At 40.1% G+C, this 25,915-nt stretch overlaps 1 protein-coding gene across 1 annotated transcript; it reads left to right on the top strand.

Moving 5' to 3' along the window:
* Positions 1-5,017: 5,017 nt before the first annotated feature.
* On the top strand, positions 5,018-25,450 carry kif4 (kinesin family member 4). Its single transcript, XM_034683725.1, has 31 exons — positions 5,018-5,244; positions 7,366-7,510; positions 7,612-7,726; positions 7,927-8,126; positions 8,222-8,311; positions 8,432-8,598; positions 11,462-11,556; positions 11,716-11,835; positions 12,202-12,377; positions 13,958-14,019; positions 14,137-14,269; positions 14,513-14,571; positions 14,812-14,917; positions 15,907-16,014; positions 16,281-16,463; positions 16,911-17,014; positions 17,137-17,281; positions 17,781-17,891; positions 18,026-18,109; positions 18,355-18,468; positions 20,073-20,228; positions 20,353-20,450; positions 21,478-21,607; positions 21,694-21,864; positions 21,957-22,073; positions 22,182-22,259; positions 22,416-22,517; positions 22,811-22,978; positions 23,079-23,192; positions 24,570-24,686; positions 24,833-25,450. The coding sequence occupies exons 2-31, from the start codon at positions 7,385-7,387 to the stop codon at positions 25,040-25,042; spliced, it is 3,759 nt and encodes a 1,252-aa protein (XP_034539616.1). The 5' UTR covers positions 5,018-5,244; positions 7,366-7,384; the 3' UTR covers positions 25,043-25,450.
* The last annotated feature ends 465 nt before the right edge of the window (positions 25,451-25,915 follow it).

The raw sequence follows: 25,915 nt of genomic DNA on the forward strand, positions 1-25,915 counted from the left end.
TTTCAAGATATGTCCCCATTATAACTTTCTCTGACTGCAAAGCTCTTGAAAACCATTGTGCCTCATTCACTGCCAAGTATGTTCAAATTTCTGTGGTTGTAGTTGGGTTAACATTCAGTTGTCTGTCCTTCTCTGTGCATGTTTTTTAAGATAAATCCATAAAAAGCAAACTGCCTTACTCTGAAGACTAAAAATTTGTAATGGTAAAACATCCCACTTAATAAAGCTTTCATTTCATTCATCATAGAATTAGACAGGAAAATGGGAAAGACATCCACAAGTCATGGTAGTATGATGTAACGTAGAATGATGCATTGCTTTGTCACATGCACCATAATGTCTTTAACTCTGATGAAAATTCAGCAGTGGGTGGTTTAATCTTGTTGATATTTCAGTGATAAAGCTCTGCAGCAGAAGTACACACACCAATTATCTTAGAGGTCTCATTATTGTCTTAGCTAGCAGCTCTTGTGATATCATCTGATGTTTAAAGTGTAAACCAATTAAAAAACTATTAAGAAACATTAAGGATAGTGAAGCATGAAGCTGGTATGTATATGTCTTAGTGCAGCTGAGTGTAGCCTCTTATAAAACCCTTTTCATGAAGCCAGTGGATGTTAAGCTGAGATGATGTCATTGTAATGCAATCCACCCCATGCTGATCATCTTTTGAAACTACCACAGGAAAAAAGGGAGCTGGCTGAATTTCCTCCTATAGTGCAGCTCCATCATGAGAGCAAGAACCGCTGTTCAAGGTTAAGTCAGCTTTGAGGAAGACTATTAGCCAAACTCAGCCGGCATTGTAATCTTCCCATTTAAAAAGAATTCTCTCAATCATCATTTTGCGATTGAATATGGAGAGAACAGACGACTTTGTTCCATTCTCTCACCGTCTGATCTGTTCTCGGCAGCAGAGACAATCTGGCATGTTGTTATTAGACCTTGTGGTGGAATTTCCCACAGCAGGACTCTCATCAACTCTCAGACTACGTGTACAGTAGCTGGCTGAGGGCAGACAGTGAACCATGCTAAAGACAATTCAAATAAACAGGAAGATATGTGAAACTTCACAAAGGCTTTGAAAATAAATACCCGATTGAAAATAAATGTACTTGAATATGAGTTAAACTGATAACTGTGCTGCCCTGGGGTGGATAATGGGTGTGATATATTAACAGGTATTTAATCAACATAAATGTCACATTGATTACCTCTCCAGTCCCCTTGATGGAATTTCTGAATCAAACCAATCACTCACTTCTGGCAGCTGTCGTGTCTTACCACAAAATGTCTCTATCCACTGCAGTCTATGGAAGTCTGAATCCCTCCCACCTTTTGCACTACTCCATACCAGGTGCATTTAATTATTTTTTTGAAGGGCCAGATTTGAAAGAATTTAGCGCTAACAGGCCGAGCTATTTACATATTGCAAGGTCTGTGCAGCAAGGAATTTAAATGCACCTATCTATAAGGGAGGAGGTTGTTGTATAATGCATGTAACATAATTTTCCAATTCAATTTGACTCTCCTTATAGTTCCCGGCTTTGACACCCCAGGTTAAAGCCTTTTAATAATATATGCACCTGTGTGCTTAAAATAATGATTGGGTTAAACATCCTACTACAAAAATATGACATTTATGAATTGAAACAATGTAATTATGAGTGGACTAATGTAAGCTGAATCAACTGTGAGATGCTAGATACCTTTCTGAAGGGATACAAAAACCTTTTTTTTTTTTTAAGGTGACAACATCTGACAAAGGATTAAAGCTCCTGTCAGGAACTTTCAGACTGTGTTGATTTTGGCGCCCCCTGTGGACAAAATGTCCGTTTGATCTCTTTCCTGATTTTGTCCTGTACATTTGTCAATAGTTGGCTTTCACATAATGCCATTTTAAGGTAATATGTAAAAGCTTACTGTTACATCCCCTCTGCAATGTATAATGCATGTATGCGTAATGGTTGTACCACCTCTGATAAAATGTTGGAAGTAGCACCAGAGTCGTAATTTGGGGAAGACACTGGCAATGTGGAGCAGTCTGAGCCAGTTGGGTGGAACAATCCTGTGTGTGTGTGTGTGTGTGTGTGTGTGTATCAGGATCTCCCACAGTCTGTTTACATGCCATGCCCCAGCATCTCCCTACCACTGACACGTCAATATTATGCTGTTGGAGAGTTCAATGTTTAAGTACAAGGGTGTTATAAAAGTGGAACTTTGTTGTAGCGCTGTTGTGGGGTCTCTATGTGTAAGCAGCTAGTGTGTACTGTCAACAAATCTTATCCTGATTTTCTTTAACAGTTAAGCACGTCACTCAGTGTTAATCTTGCCATGGATTTTGAATAAAATGTCTGTTTTGTGTATCTTGTGTGGCACCTACCCTGCAGCAGCATTTGCATGCTTTAAAAATAACTATATACAAACAATGAATTGCCTTGCAGATGATCTCTTGTGCTTTCATAGCTCATGTTAAGGCATCAGTATTAATGTCAGTCTATTTCATCACCAGCTAAAAACTCCACACAGGAGCTTTAACGGCTCTAATTCAAACCTCCCTTCCGGGGCGTTAATGTCTGCTCTACATGGTTTCAACTAGTCAGAATTGGAGGCTAAATAATCGACATGAAGGTTACACAAGCACAGCTCATATTAACTCTCACTCTGTGGCTGGGGCTGAGAGGTAAAGTGGGTCAACTCCCAAAGGAAAGCAGTTCGATCCCCAGCTCTTCCTGTGTATATTTTGAAGTTTCCTTGGGTAAGATACTGAACCAGACATTACTCCCCAAGACACGGCATGCAGTGTATGGATGTGGGGATGAAAAGTTAGCTTGCATGGCTAAATTAGTCCAGTGTGAATGCTGACAGCTGGCAGTGTCAGAGGAAACTAGAAAGGCGTTATATGAGTAATTCCCATTAAATTGTTTTGCAACATGAAGCAAATTTACCCCATTAAAATTGAAACTGTGGAAATATGGCTTAATTTTTTGGGTCAGTCGCATCTGGGGTGGAGGCCGATCAAGACATCTGTGTAGGGAATGCACTGTCAGTGTTGTTGAAGTTTCCACTGGTGATGAAGCTGATAAAAGTCATGGATTTCATGTTACAGTTATGTGAGTATTTGTTTGTTAAAACATTCAGGGGTGCTGTGGGGAAAAAAAGTTAGGATGATTCTGAGGGTTAATGACTGACAGGAGCCCTAAAAACATGAATACTTTTGCTTTTAATAAAACGGTGAGGCCAAATGTGATACAATTTTTCATCCAGGGCCAAAATCCTGGCAGTGCCCCTGTATAAATTATTAAACCTTCTGATGCATTGGCTGAACAAAATCTGGACCCAGGAGAATAATTTTGGTAACACTTGAGTATGTCATTTTAAGGATGTATGAATATAATACTGTAGCTTATCAGGAAGACAAAAAACATAGTCCAGGCTCTGACTCCTGGCATATTGCTTCTTCATATAGCTCTCTCTCTCCCCTGCAGAAAACCTTGTCATCACTTATCTGGACTCAGCTGTTTTCTCTCTCTGCCTCCCAGTGTAATGACCTTTCTCCTCCAGCCAGAATACAGGAGTCACTCCCTTTTTTTTCCATTGTAGGCTGAAAACTCATCTCATCTGGAGAGATGTCATGTCACCCACTCAGCCCTCTTTCTGCAGTGTCTTCCTCTTCTATTTGCACTTATCTTGAAATGAAAAAAAAAAACTTTGCCAAAGCCTTTGTTTCTCAACTTCTCAACTTGGCATGAGTATCTGACACAGTTATTGAGTCACATGCTGTTGCCTGGGTAGCGTGATTATGTCGCTTGCTCTCTTCATTCTGCCTTTCACAATTTTTTGGTGATATTTATCATCAAGCAGTTGACACCTACTTAATTGCCTTTGTTTTCAGAGACTATAGATGGACTTTCAAGTGACAACAGTGACTCACCTTCTAGTACGACTGCACAACCTCCAAGCCTAAATCTCAAGCAAAAATACACTTTTTATTTTTATTTGAAAAATAAACACAAACGTTAAAGTAATCAAATCCATACAAAGTGTACATTTTGATGCTATGCTATGAAAAGCATTGGATGCTGGTTTATTTCAAGGCCCTATGATCAATTTAAAAAAAAAAGAAAAGCATTAAAATGACAAGTACTTTCTTTTGTTATGCTAAAAGACTGTGCCTCACGGAGAGATATCACAGGTCTTTTCTTCCTGCAATGGTCAGACCCTATAATCAATAACGATAACCTCACCAAAATGGACTCAAGTGCAATATTTCTTTTATAGTACTGTTTGGTGTTCCGGCAGGGAGGGAATAACTTCCAACCATTCTAATGTAATTGCGTTTACATCCCTGATAGCATGGAGACTAATCCTTGTTAAGTGGAAAGCTGCTGGTCCTCCCTCCTTCATACAGTGGATTAAAGAAGTCATGATGTGCCTTCAAATAGAAAAGTTAAGATTTATGTTGAAGGGTTCACTTGGTAGATATAACCGGATGTGGATGCCATTTATTGAATGTGTAGAGAATCTGTCATTCCCGGCAACTTAAAGCAACATATGTCTGCGAGGCGGTTTTCAGACCTGATCATGTGATATAATGTAAATGTCCCTGTTTCCCAACTGGCCTGTGTTTTCTAGATCTCCTTTAAATCTAATACAAGTGAATTATGTACCCTGTTGTACCTTTACAGCTAAAGTGTCTTGTTTTTTCTTTTGTGTGTGTGTTTGTTTGTTTGTTTTTGTTGTTTTTTTTTCTTGTTAGTTTATTTGTATGAATATGTATATGCATATATATATGTCTATACACAATTAATCTATGTTTAATGCCAGGTGTTGGCAATACGACTCATTTTATAAAAGAAAATTTGAAAAATAAAATGTTCAAACAAAAAAGAATAGATAAGGCAGGTCAGGTAATTATTGTTTTTTCGTTAAATGTTTTTCAGTTTAGTATTTTGTCTTTTTTTCCTGTAGAGGGCAGTGACGCTGCCTACTTGCTTTGACTCTGCCATATATCTACCACAGAAGAAGAAGACGGAGGCGGAGCTTCGTGTTTGAAACTGGCGGGCTAGATCAACATTTCAGTCACGGACAAGGGACCAAAGTTAACCAAGATACCCGGGACAAGTGGCTCTTTTTAGAGGACTTTTCACATACAGTGTCCGGTAACAGTGCTGCCCATTGTCCGCTGGACCTGTTGAATGCAGTTTCGTGATATTCAAACGTTGACATTGGAGGAAGCTTGAGAAGGTACGTTAACTACACACGGGTTCGCTGAACGAGGCTTCCTATTTGTTGGCGACATTAAAAACAGACGCCGAGCAATTCCGAATAATCTGTCAGTTGGGAGCTGGGGTGTTAATTGATACTTTTGGACAGAGTTTTACTGCAACGAACGCTAACCATGTCGTTGTTGGTAAGATTGTTCTGTTGTGCGTTTTTGAAAAAAACGTCAGGCTGCGTGGTGTCCAACTGGTCTACATATCCCACAGACAGGTCGAGCTGCAGGTTGATTTATACTCATATTAGCAGAACAATCTATCTTCAGATTAAAACTGCACGATAAGTAAACGTGTATCATCATCTCTCAGTTTTAATGTATCTGACCCATAGACTGTAAATAAAAACTGATCTGGCCGGATACGTGCCTACAGGTTGTGATGTCATCCTCATACAGACCATGGAGCTGCTCCACAGAGGGGTGAATGAATAATGGAACTCGTTGATCACCATGGCAACTTATCCATGGTGATTTTCTGCGACTTGGAGGCATTTTGTTATTCACCACTGAAAGCTGTATTGTTACCACATCAAACTGATTGGATGTAATGTCCCAGACAGAAATTATGCCAGCGTTTAATGAAGGTGTCAGGCCTGTAAGGATATTACTGGAGCAGGCAGCTAATGCCACATTTACAGAAGCTGACTTTAAGCTTACAGAATTATGGGGTAGTAGAGTTTACCTGTTCTTTTAAGGCTGTATTCCTGCGTTAACGAACCAAGACACCAAAAGAGATGGCTATTGTTATTAGGGTTGCAAAGGGGTGGAAAGTTTCTGGTAAATTTACATGGGAAGTTAAGCTGGGAAATATTCCAAATTGGAAACTTTCCATTCTAATTTATGGGAATTAACTGGGAATTGAGGATAATCTAATGGAGAGGTATCATATCCAAGCATAAATATTTGTTTTGTTATAAGCAGACATCCATCCAAAATAATACAATTAAAACAGATTTATTTGTAGAACTTTATCAAGTGTTAATATTTTATTGAACAATCAATTATTTCATTGAAGAACAAAAACATGGATGTTGAGTTAAATATTACTCATCCCCCCCACTCAATCCATTCAAAAATTAACAAAAATGCAATCCCGACAAAGTCCAAAACAAAATGTTAAAGGAAAAGACCCCCTCTCCCGCCAACAAAGTCCCATTCAACATGCAAATAAAAAAAGCATCATCCCTCAAGCTTCTCGAGCCTAGCCTCTGCAGTTTTGCTAAACCCTTTCAGGCAATGGGCTCTTCCTGTGTCTCATCAACATCCTCCATGTCCACTTCCTCAACATCTAACATCTGACTCTTCCTCTTCAGGGTCACTGTGCAGCCCTGTTGAGGATGGCTCTGCATAGATATTCAGCTGTACTTGCATGAAATCTGGTTGTTTTAGTCAGGATTATGCTAAAATATATTTCCCCAACTATATTTAAATTCCCTATTTAGAGCCAACCTTCAATTTAGTAAATTCCTGGTTTATTCCGGTTTATTCCCATGGAAAGTTTCCAACTTTGAAAATTCCCTGAATTTTGCAACCCTAATTGTTATCCCAACGATCTCATCTGAACACATTTGTCCAAACTACCACAATACCAAACTGATGCCCATTGAACTCAGTGCTTAAACCACAGTGTAACAGGTTGACAGAAATCAATAATATGCATCAGTTGTGAAAACAGGGACACAACTAATGTTTGGAATTACAATTTGTGTCTGCATCACTTCTTTTGTAAATCTGTGTCTCTGATTTTCAAATGAGCCATGAGATTTAGTTGTCTCTCCTCTGAAAGTGTCACTTGAATGTACCTGATTTTTCTCAGAGACGTAATCCTTTCACAATGCTGACATTTTCTTTCATGTTTGCCAATGATAACAAATCAGAGTTTGTCCAACAGGTGACTTCTGCTGCCTGATTTTAAAAAAGGAATCTTTTTAAAACCAGCAGTCCTGTATAGCAGCCTGCTGGCATTAAACTGATGCACCACAACATAAAAATCAACCCCCGATGTTATCTTGTCCCAGTACATGATGTGGCTTTTATACGTGGCTTTATTCTAATAATAATAACCTTCTCTATTCTAATTCTATCTCCAGGTACAGATTGTAGTCTTGCATGATGACGAATGAAGATGCGAAGGTGATCCCCGTGCGGGTTGCCTTACGTTGTCGTCCACTGATTCCTAAAGAAATCAACGAGGGATGTCAGTGCTGTCTGACATTTGTGCCTGGGGAGCCACAGGTCTGTGCTCGACAGTCTCAGAACATTACTCTCTTATACAGTCTTATACAGCTGTTCTCTGCAGTTTGCTTTGAAATGTACCAATCATTATTTGTTTTCAGGTGATTGTTGGCACGGAGAAAGCGTTCACCTATGATTATGTATTCGATCCCACTGCCGAACAAGAAGAAGTCTTCACTACGGCTGTGTCCACCTTACTGAATGGACTTTTCAAAGGTAACTTTGATTTTTAACACAACAATATATAGTGTTTGAGATTTAAGCTGAAGCTCATCTTGAGTCTTTGCACAGAGGAAAACAATCACACAAGACTTATTGGAAAATAGAAATGAATTAGCCAAGGTCCTCCCAGTTCTTACTGTATTCTTTTCTTGATCATGATGGATTGCTGTTCTCTATACCTTTCCCTTGCTAAGGCTACCATGCCACAGTTCTTGCCTACGGACAGACGGGATCAGGAAAGACCTTCTCCATGGGCGGAACGTACACGTCAGCTCAAGAAAATGATCCTTCTGTCGGAGTTATACCGAGAGTTATAAAGATGATCTTTGAGGAGAGGGAGAAGAGGGAGAAGAGGGCGAACTGTGAATTCCACCTGGGAGTTTCTTACCTGGAGGTTTGTGAACATATTACACTGTGGGGGCAAAAAAACTGTCCATAGTTTCATGATGGGTTCTCTTATGTAGTGTCCCCTCTTCTTTTTGTTTGTAGATCTATAATGAAGATATATTGGACCTTCTTTGTGCATCCAAAGACAAACCTGCCATCTGTATTCGGGAAGACCCTAAAGAAGGCATTAAGGTGAGATACACATTTGCTTACAGTGCACATATTTTCATACGTTTGTGAACCCTTTAAGTTTGCACATTTGTTAAATACAACACATTTACAGCTTTTTTTCTCTCCGCCCCCCTCCCACAGATTGTGGGTCTGACGGAGAGGCAGGTGCTCTCTGCCCAGGAGATGGTCAGCTGTCTAGAAATTGGAAATTCAGCCCGCACTGTTGGTTCCACAGCGATGAACGCCGCCTCCTCTCGCTCACATGCAATCTTCACCATCACACTGGAGCAGCGCAAAGGAACTGACAAGTCAGTTTGTGGATGTTTTGTCTTCTAGATATTGACTTACAACACTTTGTGATTACATATAGTGGAGGTTTAAAGTTATATTTTTGGGGCATTTTTGCCTTTATCAATAGGACAGCTCAAAAGAGACAGGAAATGTGGGGAGTAGAGAGTGGGGAAGACATGCAGCAAATAGTCGAAGCCAGGAGTCGGGCCTGCGGCAGCTGCAACAGAAGCTATAGCCTCTGTATATGTGGCGAACTTAGATGCCCTAAACACATAGTGAAGGTTTACACTACACACCCTGCATATCTATTGCTTTCTGTGGTAAATTTGGAGAAACACTCATTGGTGCATCTTTTAAGAGTAAGAGGTTATTTGCTGAGAATGGATTGAAGCCGCCAAAAGCACCAAGATATTGCATGATTTGCCCCCGCCATCCGCTCCGTCTCAAGGTCCAACTCACAAATTCTATTGCCCTGATCTCATAAAGTTTAGTAGGTCTGTGAAATTTGATCTTTTATGCTTCTGATTGCGAAGATTAGCCGCCCGCCAGCATCTCCACTCTTAGTTGTGCAGAGCTGCGCTGTGTGCACACATCCTCAAAGAGCTCAGACCTGTCCACATGTAGAGCTGAATGAGGAAAGGACATTTCATACCAGTTAACTGTGATATTGGTTCATGACAGATGTGATACAGATTTCCCCGTTTGCAACAAAGCTTCCGCCCTGGAGCGATCAAGCATGAGCAGCTTGTTTATAAGGAAACATAAAAACATCATGCATGCACCACACAAGGAATGCGCCCCTAAGTGCTGGATCTGAGTGTTGCACAGACACCGCCTGACTGATTTAATATAGAGATAATAGTAATGCTAAAACATTTTAACACAATTTATGTGCATTATATTATATTTTGATCATCCAGAGGTGCAATCATCGTCATTATCACTGGAAAGTTTGATCTTGACATCCCTTATTATGAATATACGGTGACACAGTTCCCACCAACTCTCAGCAGATAAAATGTCATTCTAACTGGCGGTTGGTGCCAACGTTTGAGAATTAACAGATTTTTGTAGAGAGGCTTATTTGAGTTGAAAGGACCATAAGCTTCTTCAAATAGGCTCAGAGACACTATTTGTTCTGCAGTTCAGATTGTAGTGCGTTTAACCCTTTGCATTCACGTCGTGACGTGAAGTAGACGGTATCTTTTTTGTCTCATTTGCACTGTGGGCTCAAAAGCTGCTCAACCCTCTTGTGAAGGAAGCCTGAGTGTGATTTTGAAGTTGGATTGTTGATTTTCAAGGTTCACTGTATTGTCATTCAGTCACATTTAAAAACATTAAGGAACGAAACACATTACTCAGGTCCAGCAGTATACAGAATAGATAACAAGCTAAAAGTAGACTCTATAAATAAATAAATTCGTAACCGTAAGCCTACAGTAAGTAAATATAAAATGTAGTTTAAAACCAGCGAGAAAGTGCAGTAATGTGTGCATGCAGTCACAGTGATAAAGTGCAGAGAACAGAGTTCACAAGTCTTACAGCTTCTTCAAAGAAGCTACACCTTAGTCTTGTTGTTCTGGCTTTTAGGCTGCGCAGCCTTCTGCCTGAGGGGAGGGGGTTGAACAGTCTGCGTACTGGATGGGTAGGGTCCTTCATGACGTGCGACACCCTGCCGCTGCACCTGCTGTATATGTCCTCCAGGGAAGGGAGGCTGCTGTTTATAGTTTTTTGAGCAGATTTGATCACTCGCTGCAGCGCCCATCTGTCAGCCACAGAGCAGTTCCCATACCAGACAGTGATGGATGCTGTCAGTGTGCTCTCCACCACACACTGGTAAAAAGATGTCAGGACAGCAGGGCTGAGGCCAGCCTGCTGCAGCCTCCTCAGAGAGTACAGGTGTTGGTGGGCCTTCTTTATGGTGCTTGTTATGTTGGTGGACCATGTGAGGTCATTGGAGATGTGCAGGCCCAGGTATTTGAAGGTGGACACCATCTTCACAGCTGCACCTTCGATGTAGAGGGGGTGATGAGGGGTGCCGCCTCTCTTCCTAAAATCCACCACCATCTCTTTAGTCTTCCCCACATTGATGCAGAGATTGTTAAATTTGCACCAGTCCTCAATATCTTTCCCCTCCTGCCTGCACAAAGTCTTGCTGTTGTTGGAGATCAGTCCAACCAAAGTCCTCTGCAAATTTCACTATGTGATTGTTCGGGTACCTTGCAGAGCAATCATATGTGAGGAGTGCGTACAGCAGGGGGCTCAGGACACATCCTTGTGGGGAGCCCGTGTTGAGTATGATGGTGGAAGATGAGACGCCATGGGTCTTGACGGAATGTGGCCTGTTTGACAAAAAGTCCAGGACCCAGTTGCAGAGAGATGGTTACAGTCCCAGCAACAGCAGTTTGTTGACTAAAGTCTGGGGAATGATGGTATTTTGTGTATACTGTTGAAAAAAATCATGCTTTTAAAAACATTGCCAAAGTCATTTAATGAATTTCATTAGAATTACACCCCCAACCCTCATGAATGAAACAACTTCCTTGCCTTTATTCAGGATTTCAATAAGAATGGTCTTGATTATGCATTGTGAATGTACTCCAAACAGTTCTGTGCCTGCTATTTAATTATTCTTTTGAACAACATATTTATTCAGGTATTAACAGTTTTTTCCTGCCTGACTTGCATAACCAAGTACTGAATTTACCAGACACAGCTTTGACTTGATTATTCTGCTGCACTGTATCATAAAGATACCTCTTTATATTGCCCCTGAGCTGGGTTAGTGTGTTTGTTTGAACACAATTACAATTTAGGAATAGTAAAGTATTTGAAGAATGTGTTTTCAAAGTTCAGTTTTTCTGTAATCTTTTGTTGCAGAGTCGACTCCATTGTTTCTAAATTGCACCTTGTGGATCTTGCTGGTTCAGAGAGGCAAAAGAAAACCAAAGCGGAGGGAGATCGTTTAAAAGAAGGTAAACAATAAGTGTTTTTCTTCACCAGGTTAAAAGATGCCCATGTTCAATTTGTGATTCTCCCAGAGATATTAAGTAAGAAGAAAATTCCTCTTTTATGTAGAAACATGCACTTTGTAAGAGGATCTCTGTTTTGACGATATTCATTTTCCTGTTCAGGCATCAGCATCAATCGTGGCCTTTTGTGTTTGGGTAATGTGATCAGCGCCTTGGGGGATGAAAGCAAGAAAAACACCTTTGTTCCTTACAGAGACTCCAAACTCACCCGCCTGCTACAAGGTACGCTTTGATTCAGTTGTTCAAGAGTTACTTTGTGGTCATTAGGGCAGCTTCAGATTCTGTTCAAACATGAGCAGATAATGTGGAGAGCACAGAGTGGGCATCCTGCTTCACTTTGATTCTGTGATGAAAAGTTTTGAATCCTTACGTCTGTTCTTTAACCAAGAAACTTAAATGCTGATGCGTAAATTTGGTACATGCTGAGCAGGATCAACTTATTGTTCGCTGTACATTTTTTTTGCAATAATGGCAGCGTTCTTGGGTAATGTAGTTCAAAACAGACAGCCATTATTAGATAACACCAAAGATGCACAAATGAAATGACTGCAGAATAATTTCTCTTCCTGTTTTCTGTTTTTTCATCAGATTCTTTGGGAGGCAACAGCCACACTTTAATGATCGCCTGCATCAGTCCTGCAGACTCAAACATGGAGGAGACCATCAACACGCTGCGATATGCCGACAGAGCTCGCAAGATTAAAAACAAACCAATTGTCAACGTCGACCCCAGAGCTGCAGAGACGAACCGACTGAAACAACAGGTGAGGGACCTCAGAGTCAGATCTTAAACTGTCATATGCTAACGATATGATACGGCAACTTAAATACACTTGAATTACTCATTTATGAGTTTGATATCTTTGCTCTAAATCAGCCTCTTTCACATATGCACTGCAAAAAATGTCTAGAAGTTAAGTGGGAGCTGGCATCCAAAGAACACAGTGTTGTTGGACGACATGATGGCAGAGACAGCAAAAGACACACACTATGAGGACAGGTTTTGCATTCATGACAATATGACGTGTAAACGGATGCATGTGCAGAATAACCACCGCTCTCATCACAGAAACCATTCTCCTTCAACTTCAGATATTTTCATTCATCCCGTTAACATTTATTACTCTTCGGAATCACCTCACCCCCTTGCCCTTGGTGAATTTTCCCGAATATTTCCTGCTGTGTTCTCACTTCAGCTCACCCCAGCATCATGAGGGAGTTTTTCCAGGAGACTGATGGGGAAGAGTTCTGCATAAAGTCTGGATGGAAATTTTTGCTGTTGGCGTTCACACATTCGACCCACCCAGAAAAAATTAGGAAATTTATCAGGAGTTGTGTGCATTTGATTTGATTTGGTGGCTGTATTTCGAACATGTAAAAGTAAAAAAAACAATAACATACAATTAAAAAAGAAGAAATAGTTGTACAAAAGAAACAAAATCAATCAGTTCCATTAGCAAGCAGTGAAACAATTTACTTTACATGTGCAAAAAGGAGTAGGAAGAAGTTAAAACTTAAAACCCTTATTCACTATTATCAGGCATTATACTAGTGAATTCCCACAAGTCAGATCTTCATATTTACTCCGGCAATCAAAAGTAAACCCCTCATGATTCTGAACGCTTGTCTTCCTCCTTGTACCTGATGGAAATCATTTCTTTATACTTCTTCTTGAACTGGAATTTGTTTGGCATTGCTGTAGCTCCATAGTGAGACTGTTCCACAGTTTTACACCACAGATTAAAATACAAAAACTTCTCCTTGTGGTCCGAACACTCACCATCTTCAATCTTAATTTCCCTCTTAAGTTATAACCCCTCTCTCTTTCAAAGAACAATGAAATATTTCCTGGCAGGAGATTTTTCCTTGCCTTATACACAATTTGTGCAGTTTTAAAATCTACAAGGTCAAATCATTTGAATATTTTGGATTTGAGGAACAATGAATTTGTGTGTTCACAGAAATCAACATTGTGAACTATTCTGATGGTTCTTTTCTGTAGGACTGACAGAGGTTGCAGTGAGGTTTTATAGGTGTTTCCCCAAATCTCAGTACAGTAACTGAGACATGGTGAAATAAGTGAACAGTAGAGAGTAAGTAGTGATTGATGATCCAGAATGTTCTTGGTTAATTGTCCTGTTTTTTCCACAGGACGAGCCAAAATCGACACAAAGTAAAATTTCTCACAGGAGCTTTAAGATGTTATAAATGTCAGAATTTTCTCCACTGCTACACTTAAAACATGTTACAGTTAAAGTGTGATAACTCAATGACACAAACAAATCCTTTATATGCATACATGTACTTGTTCAGCAAAACCAATTCTCATTCTGATTGTTTTCAGGTTCAAGAGCTTCAGGTGATGCTTCTTCATGCTCGTGGAGGAGTCGCTCCGGTGCTTTCTGGGTAAATAAAACGTCCCCATAATGTGTGATGTCCTACCAGGGCGTCAGATAAATGCACCCTGGGCACAAATGACCCATAACAAAAGGCCATAACAGTTACTCAGTCCCTCTGTTTCAGGCCAGAGTCAGCAGAGAATGTGACTAAGCTGTTGCAAAAGAACCGCGCTCTGCAGGACGAGAACAATAAGCTGAGCAGAGAGCTGAGCGAGGCGGCCGGACAGACTGCCTTCATGTTCGAGAAGATCATTATGGTGAGGCAGGCCTGAGCCAGAACATTAAATAAAGCTTCCTCTACAGTCATTGTTTAGAGCTGATGGGAAAACTGTGTGTGAGAGTAATAATGTGCTCATTTGTACCCATTGGGAGGAATAAGGCCTGGAGAATTGAAATTGTCATTTAAATGAAACGTGAACTGATTCAAGGATAATGGCATTATACAACCTGCATTTTATCTGTCTGTATGTTTGTCACATTGTTTTTTCTTTGTTATATAGACGGAACAAGCAAATGAAAAACTACAAAGCAAACTGGAACAACTGCAACACCATGCGGCGTAAGTCCACACATCAAGTGACACAAGCAGGGCGTCAGGATGAGTCTGAGAAAGCTCCAAAAGGACACAGAATTATTTGGCTATTCAATCTAACAGGAATCATCTAAAGACTGGGTTTGTGTTTGAAAACGCCAGTAAGCCTGTTTGACCTCTGACTCAGAAAACGTCCCAGCTTTAGCTTTTCCATGTTTACTACAGCTGCTGTGATCCTTTGGAGTCTCATTTACCTTTTTTTTGCAGCTGCACAGTGGATCTTGAGAAAGTGCTGGAGACCATGGAAGATCAGGAGTTGAAAGAGAACGTTGAGGTGATGAAGAACCTGCAAGAAGTCATCCTGGAGCTCAAGGTACACAAGTCAGCTTCTGTCAGACTCTAATAAGTGTGGTAGAGACATTCTGGGTGAATCTATGTCGAACTCTGATATAGATTTTGGACTGTGTAGTCCCTAGTGATACAATAACCCTGTATTTTGGTTTAATTACTGATTTCAATATAAGAAAGACAGATTTTTTTGGAAAACCCTGAGGCTCGACTCTTTATCTTGTCCAATGAGTAAAAATAGCAAATATTCAGTTTCAGATTCGGAATACTTTCTTAGTCCCAGAAGGGCAATTCAGTTTTACAGTCAACCTGTCCATAGCACAAAATAAACAGCAAAGGAAACAAGGAAATAAATAACACGTCAAGACATCAATAACTACCACAACCAGTGACCGTACAGCAAAGCGGGATGCTTGGTAGTTCTGATTTATTCTGCCTTTTTTTGCATTTAGCAGCCTTATGGAGGAAGGAATCAAATAATTAGCATAGCGGTTTGTTTTCTTCACCGTAACATAATACTGCCGACTTGAGGGCATGATTGAGAATTCCCTGCCAAGAATGTGTCCCGGTTGGACCACCCGCACTGTCCAAAGGGAGCAGAGGTCCTTTAAGCTGGACTCCAGTGACTTTGGAGCACAGCCTGATGATGTCATTCAGACACTTCTTGTCTTTCACAGAGAGACAGCCAAACCAGCATATAAAGGAATATGTTAGAAGACTTTCAATAAAACTCTGATTAAAGGAACATAAAATATTTTTGCTGACACCGAAAGAGTTGACTTTCCTCAGCAAGTAGATCCTCTGGTTTGCTCACTTAGCAATGCTGTCAGTATTTTCGCTGAATTTCCAGTTGGTGTCGAACAAGGTTCTCAAATACTTATATAGAGGAAAAGAACAAATATGTAAGCTTCTATAGAAATGAAAACAAATTCAAACCCAACACTGTTGCTGGATGTCCTGGATATTAAATAAAATGGTTTATTGTTTTGTTTTTGTCTGTTTGTTTTTTCTCAGAGTGAGAGTGCAGGAATTGCTGCTACCATCGATGCCATGACTGCAGGCGAGGATGCACCGGATGTCTCAGGGAATGGCAGTAAAAATTCATCAGACGAGTCCTCATCAGTATGTTGACTGTTTTCCCTTCAGATGTTTACATTAGATCATGCATGTTATGCAAAATGCTGCATCGTACTGAAAATAGTGCAACCTATTTTGTACAGCTTTAAATTGGATCATATTCATTGGTATCAGTTTGATCAAACATGCTGTACTTTCTTCTCTTGTTAACACTAATTGAATTTTTTTTAAAATCCTCACACAGTTTATCTCTTCCTAGCTTATACTTTTTTTTTTATAAACATGTTTCCTAACTCCTACTCTTCAAACAGGACGTCACAGCCATGGCTGGTAAAGACTCCCCAGAGGCCTTTACAACCCATCATGCACTGCGACAGGCCCAGCTGTCCAAAGAGCTGATCGAGCTGAACAAAGTGTTGAGCCTGAAAGAAGACTTTGTGAGGAGAATGTGTCAGAATGATACCCAGCTGGAGCCCATGCAGTCAGAGCACCAGGTGAGAGGATTTTTCATCTCTGTGTTGACTCCCTGTAATTTGAATCATTAAGGATTAATTTATTTAACTGGATACATCTTAAGCTTCTTTGATAAGTCTGCAGCTCTGTATGTATTTTTTTTTTTTTTAAGGTATGTTTTTTGGGCATTTTTGCCTTTAATGATAGGGCAGCTGAAGAGAAATAGGAGATGTGGGGAGTAGAGAGTGGGGGAAGACATGCACCAAATAGTTGACCGGCCAGGAGTCGAAACGGCGGCCTCTGCGATGAGGACTGTAGCCTCTATACGTGAGGCGCTTAGCCCGCTAGGCCACCAGCGCCCTTCTTAACTGGCCTATTTAGCTTGTTTATTTTTTATTAACATGAAATGTATGTGTGTTTTAAAATTGGAAATGTTTTTTTTTGTTTTTCAGTGAAAGTATTGATCTTTTGAATTTCTTCTCCCACAGAAAAACGTACATTCTTTACAGTCTTCTGTTGACTCCCTGCAAAAAGAGAAAGAGGAACTCGTTTTTGCACTTCAGTCAGCAAAAAAAGACACAAATCATGCTAAGTATGAACAAGTTTGTAACTTAAATTATGCCTGTATAAAGATGTTGACATGTTACACGGTTTATTTGTTCTTATACATAAAGTAAACTAACAAGTCTTCTCTGTCTTCACCTTCTTTGAAAGGCTGAGTGAGCAGCGCAGGAAGAGGCTGCAGGAGCTCGAGGGTCAGCTCACAGATATGAAGAAGAAACTTCTTGAGCAGTCCAAACTGCTGAAACTCAAAGAGTCCTCCGTGCAGAAAGTTAGCAAGCTTATGCATGAAATCCAGGTCAGCAGGAATTTTCTTTCATCATTGATGTCAAGATTGAACATGCACTTACATCGTTTCATAAGGAACTACTTTATCTGACAACTACTTTGTCTGTTACGCTGTCTGTTGATGGAGGTTTACAGTGTTTAGTATTTTATTATGTATCAGGACTACAGTGTTTAGGTCACACAGGGGTCTTTACATTTCTTGAGTTTTTCAGATGTTCAAACAGTTTAAGCTGAAGATTAATCAAAAATTCAAAACAAACACAAACACATGGAGTCGATGACTTGCAACCAAAATTTTTGACGAGGTTATCGCTGTAATGTTTATTCATGTACAAACCTTTCTTCAGTCAAGATGCCTCCTCAGTGATATAAAAACATGAAATCAGTTGGTTTTTTTATCACATGGCATCATGTGCACTGAGTTGGCCCTGAGCATTGATTATATTTACTTGACTAATAGTTTCACATGCAGGCCAAACTCCCCCACAATAACACTGTTGTTCTCATAGGCAATGAAGTCTCAGCGCACACAGCTGATGAGGCAGATGAGGGAGGACTCTGACAAGTTCAGACAATGGAAGAGCAAGAAGGACCGCGAGGTGCTGCAACTGAAGGAGAAGGTAGTGCAGGGTGTTTATTCATGATTTCACTGAATCAGATCCTGCTGTTGAATATGTTTCTCCTGTCATGTTCACATCACATGAGCGTCTTTGACTTCCTGGACCCCTCAGTTTCTTCTTGATTTGCCTCACAGGATCGTAAACGTCAGTACGAGCTGCTCAAACTGGAGAGGGATTATCAGAAACAGGCTAACGTTCTGCGTCGTAAAACTGAAGAGGTGAGCCTTTTTTTTTTATCTGTCGCAACTGCTGTCTAAAGGGGAATTGGATGGATTTTCAGCTACATTAATAGCAAGAATATTGCATATTTTATTAAGATGTGGCATAAATCTGCACGTACCATTTTTTTACAAATCTGAAATCTGAGTTGCCTCCATTTTTCTCATTTTCTGCAAGCATTTCCCTTCAAAATCATATCAAATGTAACTGGGAATTTATCAGTGTCAATCATTTTCATCCACAGGCTGCAGCTGCAAACAAGCGGTTGAAGGATGCTCTGCAGAAGAGAAGTGAGGTCGCAGAGAAACGAAAAGATGTCCACAACAGAGGAGTGGAGGGAGCTGCTGCAAGAGTCAAGGTAGCAAGTGAACAGTTATTCAAAATGAGCTTCAGATAAACAACAGTAGTGTGTCATGGTTGAGAAGCATGTCTTATATAATTTTAATGTATTGGTATCAAACACAACAAAAGAAACAACACTCTCATTGTTGGCCCTGAAGTGTCCTACTGGTGCATCTCAGATTAGTCCTTATAAAATATAATCAGGCTGAATACATGTTTCATTTGTTTCATACAAGATAATAAACACAAGGCACTTACAATTTATAAAAGCACATGTGTGGGTGTGGTAGAGCTGTGTACATGGGGTTCATGAAAACAACAATAACAATGGAAAATAACTGATACGCAACCCAGGCTGTGAAACATTTCTACGTAGTCAAAAAAGTTGGGGTATGTAATCACTCACTCAATCAATCAGACTTTATTTATAAAGCGCTTTTCATACTATGGCATTGTAACACAAAGTGCTGTACATAAAAAAAAAAAAAAACTAAAATAGAATAGAATAGAATAGAATAAATTAAGAAAAGATCCTGACCCCAAACCCACCCCACAATCCTAAGGTTAAGAACACAATATATGCAACAATAGTAATATAAACAATAAAAATAAAATAGATAAATAAAATTAAAAAATAAGTTGCTGAGCAAACTGAGGAAATGCTCTCATGATATCTTAATGAGGAAACACTGGAGGTAAAATAAGATGTTAAAACTCAACACAATAAATTAAAATCATTAATAAATGATCAAGATAATAAAACACTAAAATATTAATCCATTAAAAGAAAATAAGATGCCATACTTTAAATAAATAAGTACATAAATAAATAAAGTAGAATAAAAGTGACTGAAATTTGGACTAGATGATCAATAAATAAATAAATAAATAAAACTGTTAAGAATAAAACTGAGTTAAAAGCGAGACTAAAAAGGTCGGTCTTGAGTTTGCTTTTAAAAATGTTGATGGTCTGTGCAGCCCTCAGATCTTCAGGTAGGGTGTTCCACAGACGTGGGCCGTGATGATTAAAAGCTGCCTCACCGTGAGTCTTAGTTCTTACTTTTGGTACAATTAAAAGTCCACTACCTGAAGACCTGTGGGCTATCACTGGCTCATATGATAAAAGCAAATCTGATAAATAAGAAGGGCCAAGACCATTAAGAGATTTAAAAACCAATAAAATAATCTTAAAATCTATTCTAAAAGATACTGGAAGCCATGTAAGATGCTGATAAAAACAGCATTTGATGGTTTGGGGATCATTTAATTATATAAATTGAAAATGGTCCAAAGCAACAACTGACCCAGTTGTCGTCCGCCCCCCCCCTGTTGGCAAGCCTGGTTTGGCACATGATGCAATGAAAAGTACAATAAAGAAGACCCTAAATTTGGATTAGCTGAAATCCTATATCAGGGAAGAATGAGACATTGCAACATAATCGTGAATGTACCCTTGTCCCAAGTATTTTTGAAACATGTTGCTGGCATCCAATTAAAAATGAGCATACATTTTTCATAAAACAATTACAAGTTTTCAGTTTCAACATTTTGATTTATTGGTTGAACATTTGACAACAGTGATTTGCTTTCCTAACTCTGTGACTGTGTCTCTGTGATCAGACGTGGCTCCTCAATGAAGTGGAGCTGTTGGTCAGCACTGAGGAGGCCCGGCGTCACCTCAACGACCTTCTGGACGACAGAAAGGTTCTGGCTCAGGAGATCACTCACCTCAAACAGCAGATGGAAGCAGGAGAGCGACCCGCTGCCAAAATCAGGGTGAGATGGAAGTTGTCTTGCTGTTATGAATGACCAACTGTGACAGTGCATTAGAGAAAGGGAACATCCAGTGGTTGAAGAAAAGAAAATTTGTCAGCTTGATGCTTTTGGCGTTCTTCCACAGCGTCGGACACTGATCATCTCTGAGCTGGAGACCCAGGGGGCGCTGGAGACTCCTCTGACCAAACAGTTGGAGAACTTGGAGACAGAGATGGGCCTCAGGTAAGTCTGAATGCAGCTCAGACATGGCCTTAAACTGTTTACAAAATATATGATCTTCATTTCTAACCAGCACACACCACACTGGGCCTCTCCTTTCATTTTAACAGCATTCAATAAACACTGAAACACACTCACTGGTTTTTACAGTGTGGTGGAAATCTGAAAATGAAAGACTCAATCTACGAAGGTTTGTCTTTGTGAGCTTTATTCCGGCTTTCGGTGAGCTTTGCAAAGCGGTCAGCTGGCAGAGTGGTCTAACAAGTGAAACAAGGTCTGCTCAACTGACCCAGAGTGAAGATTCAACATGTTACTTATTCTCTTCAGAGTATACGATGACTGGTTTGTCTCACAGCTCTTTGAATGTGTTTAACGATGCAGAGAGCTTTTTAGGACTTCTCACCCCTGGTCTGCTCCTCAGCCATGCGAACAGATAACAATATGCAAATCACAGGAGGTCTGAGGGGTATACTACGAAGCGAGTTCAACATATCCCAGATATCTTCTCCTGATACGGCTTCACTGAACCTAACAAAGGAGATCGCGGTAATCTGTCACACGTAGCTGGTTATCAACATGTTGAGTCAATTCAGAATTACCTTGAGTGCGTTCTCATGAACGGGGCGGGGCGTACATGTGAACGTGAACATGTGACCAATAGCAGACACGGACAGTCTGCCGTCAGCACATCAAAATATTTTTCAAACACTGCACCGTACTGCACTATTATAAAAATATGAAAAAATTAAGCCTTTTTAGTACGGAACATCCAGAGTTTACCCTGAAGTTACCTTTTATAACCGCAAATCCGGCTTCGTAGTATACCCCTCAGGTGTGTGTTTCTAACTTCTAATCAACACAAGGATAACATTCTTTCATGTCTGTATTTTTCCCATCACAACAGCCATGTGTTTTAATATCAGATCATTCCAGTAAAAACTCACTCTTTTAAATTCCCAGCAAACACTGATTTCTGATATAGCAGAGGATTTGTTATGAGTTAAAGAATGATTGTTTGTTTTTTAATCAGGAATGCCCAGATAGCTGACCTGCAGCAGAAAGTTCTCGTCGCAGACGGCGAGGGACGTTTGAAACAGCGCGTTGACAGCATCACAAGCATAGTGGATGCAAAATGTGCTCTGAGGGTCGCCATGTCTGAAGTGAGAAAATGCTAACATTATTTATATTCACGACAGAACTTTTTCAAACTCTAAAACTGAACTGTCTTCATCCCTTTTCATCTTAGCTGGTGTCGGCCAAAACTGCGAGCTCCAAGTTGGAGAGTGAAGTCAAACAGGAGAAAGATAACTCACAGGATCTAAGGAAGAGGATGGCTGATGAGAGGAATGTGATGTCCACCATGGATATGGAGCATCAGCAGCAGCTGGTGGAGTTAGAGCAGAGGCACCAGGAGAAGGTCATTAATTGTGTTTATATCTTTTAGGAGGCATGCATGTTCATAAAGTGTTCTGGTTTGTATACTTAGTGTTCTTTCTTTTCTTTGTACAGGTCCTTTACCTACTGAACCAGCTGCAGAACAAGCCAATCTGTGAAGAGTCGGACAAAACAAAGAAAGATGAGGAGAGTGCAAAGGAGAAGGAGCTTCTGCAGCGCCTCAAACTCCAGGTTTGTCTCCTGAGAGGTGTTCAATTACATTGTTGTTCTTGCTCTAGGTGAAATTTAGTTAAACTGTAAGAAACCCCTAACTGTGTCATTATTTTCATCATCATTCAGGAGGAGGAGCTCGAGAAGTTGCGAGAGTTAAGCGAGCAGAACCAGAAGCTGGTGGAGCAGAATGAGCAGTACACACAGGTAACCTAATGATTCAGACCAGAGCTGTTTATTCATCTCTTTTTCTTCTTTATAACTGAATACAATAGATTATACTTTACTCACTGTGGAGCAGCACAATGTGAAGTGCTTCAGCTGTGTGGCAGGCTCACACTCATGTCTTTCTCTCCTCCACAGAAACTGTCGTTGCTCCAGCTGGCCAGTGTACATAAAGCCCATGTTCCTCCAACCTTGCATGAAAGAAGCCCAGATGATTCATTTGATTATGTTCCTCCAAAGGTTAGTCAAAACTGATATCCTGTCATCCTGATCATTGCTTCTTTAGTTAAGGACACTTGTTTTAGTTGGTTCATTTGGACTGTTGTCATGTTAACATCTGCATTCTGGGATCATAAACTGAGACGTCCTTCTCTTTGTTTCCATTTTATTTTATTTCCATTTTGTTGTTAGATAAATATAAATCTACTCCTTAAAGTGACTCTCAGGATTAAAACTTTTTAAAAACAAAGAATTATATCTTGATGTTTATGTCCAGGTGTGTTGATCTGTTTCTCTGTCCTTTCTAATGAAAGCCTAAAGCGAAGCGCTTCACCACGGCCAAAGCACCTCTGAATATGGCCATCAACATTGAGGAGCTGATGTCTCCTAGTGAGGACGAGAAAGACGAAGAACAAGCCGAGTGGCGTCCTGAGAAACCCGAGAAAGGGCGCAGAGCTTCGAAGAAACCAAGATCAACTGGGGTAGGACTCGATTCCTCTTTAAACTTCATATGAAGCAGGAGAGTGTAACTCAAAAGTCAAACAAACCTGATACTGAATATTTCTTGCTCCTCTTGTTCAGTGTGCATGTAAAGGTCGCTGCGGCAACAAGCAGTGCCGGTGCCGTAAAGGAAAGATGACGTGCGGGGAGAACTGCCAGTGCGATCATGAGAAATGTCGAAATATGGATAACCAGGTACGAGTGGGGGTTTGAGATCTAAATATATCTGTCATATAAATCTGGATATGAAAGGAATGAAATGTTTGTATACATTACATTCTGGACATGTTGTGAGGAAACTGAAGAGAATGATGAGTCGTTGTTTAAGATATTTATATTTCAAATCTCTTTTATTGAGTTTTCATCACATATGAAAATACAAAACACAACACACAAAAATACAAAAAATAATAAGACATAGAAAACACTAGGGTTGGGCGGTATTCTAAAGTGCCACAGATGGTACAATACTGTGCAAAACAAGCAAGATGAACAGGTCTCTGCGATAGTAATACCTGATATAGTTCAATAGCCCTTACTACTTCTTAGATCTTCTTATGCCAAGGGCCAGATCAAAGCTCATCTCATGACGTTGTAGTTTGGGTGTCATGAAAGTAGGCTAAGAAAGGATCCCATGTCTCATAAAATTTCCTCTTTGAGCTACTGGCAGAAAAACGTAGCATCTTGAGTTTGAGACAGGACATTACATCTTGACGCCACTGGTCAAGCATGGGCAGGGCAGCACCCTCCCATTTTAGCAGGATTGCACGTCTGGCCAAGAGCAAGGCAAAGGCGACCATGCGGTGTTCTGTAGGAGTGAGGTAAGGGTTATCCCCACCAGCAATACCAAACCGGGCAAGGGTAGGGCTAAGATTTACATTTTTCTGTAATATTTTAGATAAAGTGTGGAAAATGTCATGCAAGAATTTCTGCAACTTAGGACACAGCCAGTACATATGTATCAGGGAAGCATTACTATAATTGAACTTGTCACAGGTTGGAGTTTTATCGGGGTAGATACTGGACAGCTTAACCTTGGACATGTGAGCCCTGTGGACCACCTTAAATTGAAGTAGACAGTGTCTAGCACAGATGGAGGATTTATGTATTGATGATAGAATGGAGTCCCATTGGTCATCAGATATGTGTCCCAAGTCCTGTTCCCAGGCCGCCTTAATCTTGTCCAGTGGTGAACTTATCAGCTTCGAAATGGTATTGTGTAATTTGGACAGCGCACCTCTGGACAGTGGATCGAAGGAGAGAAAGGTGTCAATTGGATTAGCTATGGGTACTGAGGGGAAACAAGGCACGTTTGAGCGAACATACTGTCTGACTTGTAAATACTGAAAGAAGTGTGTTTTGGGTAGGTTGTGATGTTCAAGATATTTAACAATTCAAACATTTTCACACACTTCTGTTGTTTTTGCATTAATAACCTCGGCCACAAGCGTGTTAATTCTAAGAAGTCATATTTATTTACAGTGAAGATTTGATTCTTTATTGATCCAAAAAATACAGAAATGTGTTGGGTATTTTTTTAAAGTTCAGACTTCATTTTTTGTATCATTTCAGGATGTAAGTCGGGCAGACAGTGTTTCTCGAGACTCTGGATCTCTTCAGGAGCCCTCAGCTGACAGTCCTGATAACACCACCTTCTTCAAGCCGCCATCTTGCACACCCACTAAAAAGGTAAGATGGCCTCTAAAGACTGAGCACCACAGAGAACAATAATCTCTATGATGGTGTGATTTCTCATGATTTGTAAAAGACTTCACATACTAGTGTAGTATTCACTTTCAGAAATAACACTGGTGTACTCCTGTGCTTTATTTTAGGTGCTGAAAGAAATTGGAGATATTGGACATGCCACTACAGACCTGAAGCTGGCCAGGAAGCCTATCTTAGCAGAGGAAGAGGAGGAGGAGGAGGAGGAAGACGAAGAGGACAGAACAACTGTCAGCTTCCTCAAGAAGAAGAAGAGGATCCTGACGAGTTTTCAGAACAGCTTTTTCTCAGGATGCACTCCGATCAGAGAGGAGTCTTAGTCAGGACAGAGTGTAGATTTTAACATTAGGTGTCTGTTTAATGTTTTGTAAACGTCTCTTTTGTATGTGATCATTTTGTATGTGTTGTGTCCTGTAACTTGAAATAGTTGTTGATTCTAAATCTTTACTTTCAGGGGAGGGGATCAGAGGGACTGTGAATAGTATAAACGTTTTACTGGAAATTACACATGAGATGATCATCCTGTACATAGTATTTTAGTTAAATGTAGCACATGATTTTCACCATTAAGTAAGCCTAAATTCACTATGTTTCTATTTGAAATTCAATTTTCAAAAGGTTAAACTAATCCTATTAGCGTTTCTTGGGGAGCAGCTTCGGTTTCTCACTATGCTTTTACTGTCAGCTCAATAAAGTCTTCCAGTCAAACCCTGTTTTTAAAAAACAAACCCTTTGTCTGAATTTGTACAAGTTCTAAAAATCTAAGTGCTATTGGATTTAAAGTAATTTATTTCATTCATTAGTTTGTGATGGATTATGTTTTTCTTTTAACTCACTTTAAAAACTGTCTTATGAACTAGAAGTGGAAGAGGTTTGATCTTCAGTTAAAAAATAAATCCTTACAATGACTCAAATTTCTCATCTCACTTTGTTCTGTTAGTGAAGTTAACTTTATCCCAGAAGGAGTTAAAGTGAGGGGAGTACATATCTATGTGTACTTTTCCGGCACTGACTAATGCAACTCCCTACTGGCAGGCCTCCCTGCATGCAGTTAAACCTCTGCAAATGATCCAGAACGCAGCAGCACGCCTGGTCTTCAACCAGCCTAAGACAGCTCATGTCACTCCCATGCTCATTTTGCTACACTGGCTTCCAGTTACAGCTCACATCAAATACAAAACTCTAATCATCAC

Source organism: Notolabrus celidotus, chromosome 5, assembly GCF_009762535.1.
Source record: "Notolabrus celidotus isolate fNotCel1 chromosome 5, fNotCel1.pri, whole genome shotgun sequence".
NCBI classification, from domain to species: domain Eukaryota; kingdom Metazoa; phylum Chordata; class Actinopteri; order Labriformes; family Labridae; genus Notolabrus; species Notolabrus celidotus.

Excerpts from the sequence above, each read along its gene's own strand:
- kif4 (XM_034683725.1), top strand. The coding sequence starts at position 7,385 with ATGATGACGAATGAAGATGCGAAGGTGATCCCCGTGCGGGTTGCCTTA. Across the intron at positions 8,599-11,461 it reads CAGCGCAAAGGAACTGACAA|AGTCGACTCCATTGTTTCTA; the intron begins GTCAGTTTGTGG and ends CTTTTGTTGCAG. Across the intron at positions 11,836-12,201 it reads ACTCACCCGCCTGCTACAAG|ATTCTTTGGGAGGCAACAGC; the intron begins GTACGCTTTGAT and ends TTTTTTCATCAG.